Source organism: Arachis ipaensis, chromosome B07, assembly GCF_000816755.2.
Source record: "Arachis ipaensis cultivar K30076 chromosome B07, Araip1.1, whole genome shotgun sequence".
In the NCBI taxonomy this organism is placed as follows: domain Eukaryota; kingdom Viridiplantae; phylum Streptophyta; class Magnoliopsida; order Fabales; family Fabaceae; genus Arachis; species Arachis ipaensis.
The window spans coordinates 95978509-95989426 of record NC_029791.2 but is presented as its reverse complement, the minus strand read 5'-3'; the positions used below and the strand labels follow the sequence as shown (position 1 = coordinate 95989426).

The 10918-nt window shown below is 33.1% G+C and overlaps 1 protein-coding gene across 2 annotated transcripts; it reads left to right on the top strand.

The window, feature by feature from the left end:
* On the top strand, positions 1–1425 carry LOC107607999 (outer envelope pore protein 21, chloroplastic). 2 transcript variants are annotated; one of them, XM_021106046.1, is made up of 6 exons: positions 1–109; positions 206–280; positions 363–515; positions 594–692; positions 1126–1180; positions 1267–1425. In XM_021106046.1, the coding sequence occupies exons 1-6, from the start codon at positions 17–19 to the stop codon at positions 1278–1280; spliced, it is 489 nt and encodes a 162-aa protein (XP_020961705.1). In that variant the 5' UTR covers positions 1–16; the 3' UTR covers positions 1281–1425. The 2 variants fall into 2 exon arrangements, with proteins under 2 accessions (XP_020961705.1, XP_016165378.1); XM_016309892.2 differs by having other exon boundaries at positions 1126–1425.

The following is a 10918-nucleotide window of genomic DNA, read 5'->3' as shown; positions in this document are numbered from 1 at the left end:
GTGAGGGAAAAAAAAAATGGAGACATCTCTGAGATATGGAGGAGATTCGAAAGCTCTAAGAATCCATGCGAAGGAGAAAGTCCCAATCGACTCGAACACTTTCTTCCAGGTAACAGTGTTGTTTTGGCCATCAAATGCTATGCTGTAATTGAAGAAATATTTCTCCTTATAGTTGAGGTTTGTGTACGTGGCACTGTTCTGGCAGGTTCATGGAGAGCTTGATACCAGAGTCGGGCAAGCCAGTTCTCTGAGTGCCCAAATTAGACATTTCTACCCCTCGGTCAGTTCCGTTTTACTCCCAAGCCCTAATCGTATTTTCAAATTAAATTCATTAATTCTTGTTATGTGATACTGTAATGTAGTTATCAGCAACACTTGGTGTTGGATTGCGCTATGATAAGCATGAGAAGCTACGCTACACTGTTCGTGCAAAGAAGACATTCCCTGTCACTGTTGATAAGCTCTTTGACTTTAAAATTAAGGGACGATGTGACGTTGACCAGAACTTTAAAGAGGTACCGGAATTAGTTATTGACTCTTTAGTGTTGTTTCCTTTGATCTAATAACGGCAGCTGCTACTTTGGTTTTCGCAGCGGAAGTCTAGTGGAGCTGCTGAATTCTCATGGAACATATTTAATTTTCAGAAGGACCAAGATGTTAGACTTAGGCTTGGCTATGAAGTCTTTGAACAGGTTTCTCTTGACTCTTGCACATCACCTAATAGCTAATGCCATATGCATAGTTCCATGTCCTTCAATTTAGTAGATTCTATTATATGCATCTCAATTTAGTGGAAGCGTAGAGATAGTTGAGATTGAATTTTATTGAACTGAAAGGGGATTGCTAAATACAACTAGTGCAGTTCAAATGCTGAAGTGATGAGTGGAAATTGTTGGATGGAATTGTTGTATCCTTATTTTAAGTTATTTTCATTCCAAAAGAATAACTAAAATCACTGTGGATATGTTGTGTGGTAACCAATCCGAAGCTGTGGAACCAGTAAATTAGCATGAAGTTGCAATTAGTAATTTATTCCCCCCAATACTATTTGCTCGGTCATTTCATACTCTCTACATGTTGTCCTTTTCGTTAATGGTAACACTGTATGTTTGAACCTTGTTTCAGGTTCCTTATGTGCAGCTTAGGGAGAATAATTGGACCTTCAATGCAGACTACAAAGGTAGATGGAGTGTGAGATTTGATTTATGAGAATAGTAGAGCGCTTTTCTGAAGACTTTATTGTTGTATCTGTGATTTTTTCTGAAGAGCTACATAGCTGATACTTCATTGGAAATCAATTGATATCAAATTATCAAGCATTTGGAGCTGTATTTGATTCTCACCTCAAACTCATACCCAAGCAACACCCAAAGAATGATATTATAATAAAAAAATGGCACAATCCGTAGCTTTTATATCTGCTCAGAATTTTCTAATGAAGAATTATATTTCCGCGCTAGTTTATTTTCATCCAACAAAAAGGAATAATTATAAATATAAATGAGTATTTGATCAAAGTAGTTTCAAAAAAGCAGTATTAGTTATTTAATTATGTATTAATTTTAGAGTAATATACCAAATCAGTTTTCAAAAAAATTTTTAGTCAGACAATTTAATTCTAAATAAATTTGAATCATTAAATCAGTTTTTAACTTTTTATTTTGTTAGATATATCAATTCTCACGTTAAATTCTAATAAAAAAATTAATTGAATCAGTCTTTATTTTTTTTATTTAATAAAAGTTAGTGTATTCATTTTTTTGTTTTTTGATTGTTAGATTGAAATGGTGTAATAGGATAAATTAGCGCTAGTTTCTCAACACTTATTCAGCATAGTGTCCGTTTAGCCATCAGTTGTGGCCTTTGTGGGATTCCTGAAGTAACTTTGCTCAACCAAAGATAAAAATGGGAGAATTAGGCTTATTTGGTTATTGGTTAATTATCATTTTAGGTTGGCCAAAACCGAGTTTAGTGACAGTAATTAGTTTGGACTTTGGACTTTCGAGTAAGACTGATCAAGGACAGGGACTAGCCCTTTATCGACTTTAAATATTTATTATTATTTGCAATAATGCTTTGCATCCAAGTAATTTTCCTAACCAAGTCCAACCATGTAATTTTTTCTCATATGCCATGCCACCTTTTCTTTCATGTTTTTTTAAATACTTTTAACGTAAATCTATTCAACGTAAAACTTCCTCTTCAACTTCCTTCTTCGTTCTTCTTCAATGTAAAGCTTCTTCGTTCTTTTTTTTTTTTTGTTTCTCTGTTTTCTCTTCAGATTTTCATTCATTTTTGTTGTGTTTTTCCTCAGATTTCTTCTCTTTCTCTTTAGATTTCGATATGCATTTAAATAGCGTATTATTCTTCTGAATCGAATATCGTATTATCAAAACAATAAATGATTCAAGTTCAAATCAATTGAATGAGAGCGATTTGGATTATTCTTCTTAATCGAATCAAGTGGACAAGGTTTGGATCGGTCTTCATTTTATCTAGTTTCATTCTTCAACAATTTTGAATTGAATGGAATGGAATGCAATTGAATAAAGTAATAAAACCAGTGTTCAATTTTCGGTTCATTTGGTATTATATAATGGTTTTATTTTAATAATATTTTCGGTTCATTCTAGAATGCTGGAGTTTCTGAATTTGAATTTATATAATGGACATTTTTCGGTTCATTTGTTATTACACAATAATCTTATTATGATATTATTTCAGTTCATTCTTCAAAAATTTTGAATTGAATTGAATGGAGTCCAATTGAATAAAGTGATAATGAATAATTTTGTCTTTCTTTGCTAAAATATGTGTTGTTCATGAATTTGAATTTGGATAGAATGCAGGAGTTTTTGAATTTATATAGAATGCATATGTTTCGGTTCATTGGTTATTACACAATGGTCTTGTTATAACAATATTTCTGTTCATTTTACAGTCCAGGTGTATTGTCGATGAACAGTTCGTCCCAGAGGTTGAGATGACTTCCAAGACACTCGAAGAAGTTGGAAAGTTCTACAAAGATTATTCCAAACTTGCTGGTTTTTCTACGAAAATAAGGAACACCATTCAGAAGGGAGATGAAATTAAGAATTAACTAATTACATGTAGTAGAGAGAAAAAAAAATAGAAATCCAAGATATCTCCAACACTGAAGACAAACCCTCAGTTGGAATAAACTGTCCAGCCAGGGTTTATGTACATATATTGAAGGACGTTGGTCTTTGGATTATTTCTAAAGTTGTTCTGAATCATTCACATCCTTGCTGTCTAGATCGAAAAAAGATACTTAAACAACATAGGGAGCTAAGCATGTTTGTGCGTCGTACTATTGAAAATAACGAGGAAGCCAGAATCAGACCGTGTAAAATATATCAGTCATTTGTAGCAGCAGTAGGTGGTCATAGTGAACTAAGTTTTATTGAAAAAGAAGTGAGGAATTACATTACAAAGGAAATACAGAATGTTTCCGAAGCCAAAAAATTTGGAAAGTACTTATTAAGAATGAAAGAGAAGAATCAAAAATTTTTTTTTGAGCTTAACCTTGAAGTTGATCACTCTATCAAAAATGCATTTTAGGCTGATGCAAGAAGCAGGGTTGCGTACGAGTATTTTGGAGATGTTGTTTCATTTGATACGACTTACAACACAAACATGTGTTTGGTTCATTGTGATATAATATTTGGTTCATACGCATAACCAGTTTTGGTTCATAACTGTTGGTGTCCATTTGCAGGTACAATCTGGTTTTTGGTTTTTTTGTGGGTGTGAATCACCACGGTTAGTCGACACTTCTCGGATGTGATTTGATGAAAAATGAGGATACTCAGTCATTTAAATGGTTATTCAAATGTTGACTTCGTTACATGGGAGGAAAGGCACCAAAGGGGATTCTTATTGATCAACGCGCATCGATACAAAAGGTTATTGAGAGCTGTATGCCAACAACAATTTACCGGTAGTACATTTGGCATATCATGAAGAAGATCCTAAGTAAATTAAATGGCTACAAGCAACATGAAAAAATCGAATAAGAGATGAGTCATGTTGTTTGGGACTCATTTACAAAAGATGCATTTGACAGGAATTGGAATGATTTTTTCACAAAGTATGGTGTTGGAGGCAATAAGTGGCTTTCAGGTAACCGATGTTTTATTCGAATTAATTGATATTGTTATTTTTCGGTGAAAACGGGTATAACTTTCAGTTCATTTTGTGTTTGATTTTGGTTCATTTGCAGAGCTATTTGAAGATCGTCATTTATGAATTCTAGTTTATCTTAATCACCACTTTTGGACCGGGATGAGAAGCACACAAAGGAACGAGAGCATGCATGCTTTTTTTAACAAGTTTATTACACGCAATAGCTCCTTGATTCAATTTGTAAAGCAATATGATAATTGCCTAGAAAGCAGAGAGCAAAGAGAGAGAGAGAGAGAGAATTTGATATTGCATATTTTCATACTGTCATACTGTGTGCAACAAAATCAACAATAGAGGCTCAATTTCTGCATGTGTATACTCATGAAAAGTTCAGAAAAATTCAAGCACAATTTAGAGGAAAGGTGAATTGCATCACAAGATCAACACAGTCAGTTCTAGGTTATATGGCATATGAAGTTGTAAAACAGGTTTCTAACTCAAGGTTCAACAAGTTTGTTGTTACATACAATGCGATATCATGCAAAGTAAAATGTCAGTGCTTATTGTTTGAGTCAAGGAGTATATTGTGCCGTCATTCTTTGAGTGCCTTAAGCTTTGAGCGAGTAGATAAAGTGGCACCGAAATATATATTGGAGCCAAGAAGCAATAGATTTAATGATTTGGTGTTTCGCTTGTACAATATTTGTGAATTTGCGTCAGAATCCGAGGAGTTGACTGGAATTCTGCACTGGAATTTTGATAATGTCATGGTTGAGATGCAAGAATATCAAGCGAAAAGTAAAAGCAAATATTCGTTATCTCACGACGACCTACGTTGAATGATGTTAACGACCTTCAAAGCCCCCACGTGTTAGAACAAGCGGACGTCCCAAGAATTGACTGGGATCAAATATGAAAAAAAAAAGATCGCAAATGCAACAAAAAAAAAGAAGAAGAAAAAGCCAGCTCTAAACGAGGTAACATTGATTTGCTTTTGATTAGGAAAAATGCGTTTGTGCATTTTGCTAATATATGATTTATTTCTTTTTGCAGTTAAACCTTTTAGATGGTGGATCATTGATTCAGTCAAGCTCCGGCCTTTATCATGCACATGATATGAATTATCCCGAAGTGGATGATAGAAATTTTGGTGTTTATTAAAATAAATTTTGCTAATATAATATTTTTCCTTTGATAAAAATGAGGGTTAATTTCTGATTTGTGTTATTTTTTATTGAATAGTCACATTTTGATTTTTCAAACTAGTTGCTGTAATTGTGTTGTGGTAAACAGTTTTAGGTATTTAGTTAGAATACATTTCAATTCATGTTTGACTAAATTTCGGTTCATTTGAGTTTTAGTCATATAATGAGAGTTAATTTCTTATTTATGTTATGCTTTATTGAATAGTCACTTTTTAGTTTTTCAAACTAGCTTATGCAATTGTGTTGTGGAAAACAATTTAGGTGTTTCTGCAATTGAATAGTCATATAATGAGGTTCATTTTTCATTTCATTTTGTGCATAAATTTCGGTTCATTTGTGTTTTTTCCGCTCTTGAGGTTTGATACATATATTCAACCTATTTAGTGTATTCATGGTGAATCTAGATTCATTCAAATTAATGTGATCTCAATATAGCCCATACATTTTCAATAAATAAAAAAAAAGAATTTAAGAAAAAATTTTCAAATATATACATTACCATTTACAACGAGTGAAAGAAGTGTTTACCTCTTTACAATTCCTTACAAATTAGTGTTAATTACAGATTGAACCTATTTACTTTTTATATTCCCAGATGAGAATTTACAAAAAGAACTTGAGAGGGCAGCGAATGGCTTTGAGATTCTTATGGCTTCAGATGCCTCAATGACTTTGTCTATCAATTTAATTACCTTGTCCAAGAGAATGGTTGGACCATATTTTCGTCTGAAAGCATCTGCTTCTTCCTATAATTCAATTGAAAGAAATTGCTTAATTTAAACCCATATAAAATAAGAAATAAACCGAAATTTATCAATTTAGAAATTACTTACCTATTTTTAGTTTTTACATTTATATTTTTCATTTTTGATTTTTTCGGGGTCAATTATTTCCATCCATTTCATGATATATATTTCACAATCATAAACTAAGAAAATAAAAGGAGACTTTATTTTAAATCACTTAATCAAAAAAGTATATATATTCACATAGCTTTATATACATATACTTATTCAAAGATCGTCAAATGCAAGTCCTACCCCTCTAGAAAACAAAACAGTAAACAACGAGGGAAAAATAAAATCTAAGAAATTAACTCGTAAACTCAATCTTCTATGCTCCTGTAACTCCGCACTAAACCTTTGCACCTGTAGCTGAAAGGGGTGGAAATAGGGGGTAAGAATTGGGGAGTTCTTAGTAGGGTCAGGGAGTATAGTTATGTTCATTATTCAAATCTAAAATTCATATTTTCCTTGTTTAAAATTTTGCACAAAACAACACACCATACATTTCACTGCTTACTAAGAAACTATTTTAATCAAAACTTACCACTGATCCTACCAATCACGGCCTCTGGCCCAACTCAAATCAACTCAGCCTCTGACCCAAATTAAATCAACATCAAAACTCAGTTACAAAATAGAATTAATCACAAGCACACACAATGCAAGACAAACACAATCAGAGAGCAATTACAACAAGTACAACAAATAACAATTAGACAAAAATCATCAGATAGGCAAACCAAAATACTTAAGCATATCCAGACAAAGCAAACAAATACAGTATGATGCATGCCTGTTCTACTGGCCGTGAGCTCACTTGTCGGTTACTTTGCCAGAACCTGACACATCCGGTAGCCAACCCGGATATCGTCCTCTTGAAAACCGGTGAGCAGTACACCACCACGAACCTCGCAAGATCTTCAATTGAAAAAACAACACACACGTGGGCGGTAAATAACCACGATCCCCACAAAAACATTCACAAACCGTGGGCGGTAAACAACCACGATCCCCACGTCCATCGCAATACTGGACAAAGAATACACTACCACGATCCTTACCAGGTCATAACTCAAATTTAAAACCACAATCTTTTAAAATCTTGACCTGGAGCAAGTGGGACTAAGCCACAACCCTTGCATACTCCCCAGGTCTTTCCAGATATCAAAATTTCTCTTTAAAAAAAATAATTCAAATCTATTTCTCTTTCATTAAACTCCTTTTCTTGATAAATCAAATTCAAACATAATACTTTTCTCGATAAAACTCAAAACATAACTATTTCTTTAATAATTCAAAATTGGATAATATAAATTTTAAAGCTTTTAAAAATCTATTTTTACTCCCAAAATAATCAAAACACCCCAAGTGGCTGTTCATACATAACTGAATCAAAATCTCAAGCAAACACCAATAATTCAACATAAACTCATTCAAACTTAAACAATAATTAATCAAACCAACGTTTCCTTATCAAATTCATATTTAATTATTATAAAATTAACAAAACCTACCTCCGTACAAAATCAAAACAACGGAAGCTCCGGAGAAGCTTTCTGACCGAGCTGCTGAAGAGAAAAACGTTAGAAATCGTCTGTGCCTCCTGGAAATCCAATTGGGAGAATTCAAGGGGAAGGGGAGCTACGTCACCGTCAGCTTCCACCAAACAATAGTGACACTAGCATATAGAGGAGGAAGATACAAACACTTTTATCGAATTAAATTTTTTATTGGAGTTACGAATCTCAAGAAATTAAAGCCAGAAGTTCGAAGGTTCCATAGTTTCTCTTCCTCACCCATGGTCTCTCTCTCACTTGATTTCTCTCTTTCTTTCTCAAATTTTATTCGGTCAAATGAATGGATGAAACCTAAGTAAGTTATATATATTAAAACCAAATTTAATTTAATATAATTAACTTTAAGAATACTATTTTTTTCAACTTACAAATTATTTTTACTTAAGTACTCTAATTTAAAATTAGAGATAAATAAATAAAATTTCTTTTAGTTCATAAAATTAATCAAAACTTTCAATTATTTAATTTAAATTGTATAAAACTCTCATTATTTTCAATTACTAAAACTTTAAATCCTTAATATGAAAATACTCAATTATTTAAAAATTATTTATAAATCCTAATAGATTTTAAACTCAAAGTATCATAAAATTTAATTTAATTACTTTAAGAAAAATAATTTTCTTTAAATAAAATAATAAATTATAAATAACTCATTATTTAATTTTTTAAAAACTCGCGGTGTTATATCTCATCCACCTTATAAAAATTTTTGTCCTAAAAAATTGTTATATTGGAATAAGTTTAAATTTAAACTAAAGAAAATAAGGTCCACAAAGAGAAGTACATGAATATCAAAGATAATGTTTGGAAGAGGTCAGGTAGGCAATTAAGTTTGCAGGCAAACAAAAGTACATGGGGACAGTAAGGTTTGGTCGGAAAATATTCAGATCATGTTCTGAGATAATCCAAGGCAAGAATTCCAATGAAGATAATGAAAGAAGAGATGGCACGAGTTCGTGTAGCACGAATAAAGGGTATACTTCGAAATGAATCCTTAAAACGTAACTTCTAACATTCCCAAACCCCGTAATTCGCATTACTTATTACTTTTATTTCATCCATGATAACCCATTAGTGTTTCCATATACATAAATTATCAGTATTAAGTTAGTCAGACCTAATACCATGAGGAATGTAACGGTCGACTAATAGCATTAATCATTAGACAGTCATGCATCTGAAACTCAAACTCTTGTCATTGGGACAAATCCTATTGCATGACAGACACTTAGAGTATGCAGTGAAGCATAGTCAATCAATTCCCAAGTCTCTAACATGAACGAACTGCTCTGATACCATAATGTAACACCCTAACTTTTAGCACCTTATGATCGTACTAAAAGTCTGAGCGCTACTTACCTCTAAATCTTTTTATTATATACTATCTTTATTTATATTGAGCCTTCGCGAATACGAACCGAAACTTTAATTACAAAAACGAAAGGAGACTTTATTTTAAATCACTTAATCACAAAAGTATATATATTCACATAACTTTATATACATAGACTTATTCAAAGATAGTCAAATGCAAGTCCTATCCCTCTAGAAAAAAAAACAGTAAACAACGAGAAAAAAATAAAATCTAAGAAATTAACTCGTAAACTCAATCTTCTATGCTCCTGTAGCTCCGCACTAAATCTTCGCACCTGTAGCTAAAAGGGGGTGGAAATAGAAGGTAAGAACTGGAGAGTTCTTAGTAGGGTCGGGGGAGTGTAGTTATATTTATTATTCAAATCTAAAACTCATATTTTTCTTATTTAAAATTTTGCACAAAACAGCACTACATACTTTTCACCGCTTACTAATAAACCATTTTAATCAAAACTTACCGCTGATCCTACCAATCACGGCCTCCGGCCCAACTCAAATCAACTCGGCCTCTGGTCCAAATTAAATCAATATCGAAACTCAGTCACAAAACAGAATCAATTACAAGCACAAACAGTGCAAGACAAACACAATCAGAGAGTAATTACAGCAAGTACAACAAATAACAATTAGACAAAAATCATCAGAGAGGCAAACCAAAATACTTAAGCATACCCAGACAAAACAAACAAATGCAGTATGATGCATGTCTGTCCTACTGGCCGTGAGCTCACGTGTCGGTTACTTTGCCAGAATCTGACACATCTGGTAACTAACTCGGATATCGTCCTCTTAAAAACCGATGAGCGGTACACCACCACGAACCCCACCTGGCAGGTGGTACACCACCACAAACCCCACCATTGCGAGTGGTACACCACCACGAACCTCGCAAGATCTTCAATTAGAAAAACAACACACATGTGGGTGGTAAATAACCACGATCCCCACAAACACATTCACAACCCGTGGGTGGTAAACAACCACGATCCTTGCTAGGTCATAGCTCAAATTCAAAACCACAATCTTTTTAAAATCTTAACCTGGAGCAAGTGGGACTAAACCACAACCCTTGCATACTACCCAGGTCTTTTCAGATATCAAAATTTCTCTTAAAAAAAAAAAAATTCAAATCTATTTCTCTTTCATTAAACTCATTTTCTTGATAAATCAAACTTAAACATAATACTTTTCTCGATAAAACTCAAAACATAATCATTTCTTTAATAATTCAAAATTAGCTAATATAATTTTTAAAGCTTTCGAAAATCTATTTTTACTCCCAAAATAATCAAAAACACCTCAGGTGGCTGTTCATACATAACCAAATCAAAATTTCAAGCAAACCCCAATAATTCAATAATAATTCAACATAAACTCATTCAAACTCAAACAATAATTACTCAAACCAACATTCACTTATCAAATTCACATTTAATTATTATAAAATTACCAAAACCTACCTCCGTACAAAATCAAAACAACGGAAGCTCTGGAGAAGCTTTTTGACCGAGCTGCTGAAGAGAAAAACGTCAGAAATTATCTGTGCCTCCTAGAACTCCAATTGACCGAACTCAAGGGGAAGGAGAGCTACGTCACCGTCAGCTTCCACCAAACAAAAGTGACGCCAGCATGTAGAGGAGGAAGATACGAACATTTTTATCAGATTAAATTTTTTATTAGAGTTACGGATCTCAAAAAATCAAAGCCGGAAGTTCGAAGGTTCCATGGTTTCTCTCTTCCTCACCCACAATCTTTCTCTCACTCGATTTCTCTCTTTCTTTCTCAAATTCCATTCGATTAAATGAATGGATGAAGCCTAAGTAAGTGA

Excerpts from the sequence above, each read along its gene's own strand:
- LOC107607999 (XM_016309892.2), top strand. The coding sequence starts at position 17 with ATGGAGACATCTCTGAGATATGGAGGAGATTCGAAAGCTCTAAGAATC. Across the intron at positions 110-205 it reads ACTCGAACACTTTCTTCCAG|GTTCATGGAGAGCTTGATAC; the intron begins GTAACAGTGTTG and ends CTGTTCTGGCAG. Across the intron at positions 516-593 it reads TTGACCAGAACTTTAAAGAG|CGGAAGTCTAGTGGAGCTGC; the intron begins GTACCGGAATTA and ends TGGTTTTCGCAG.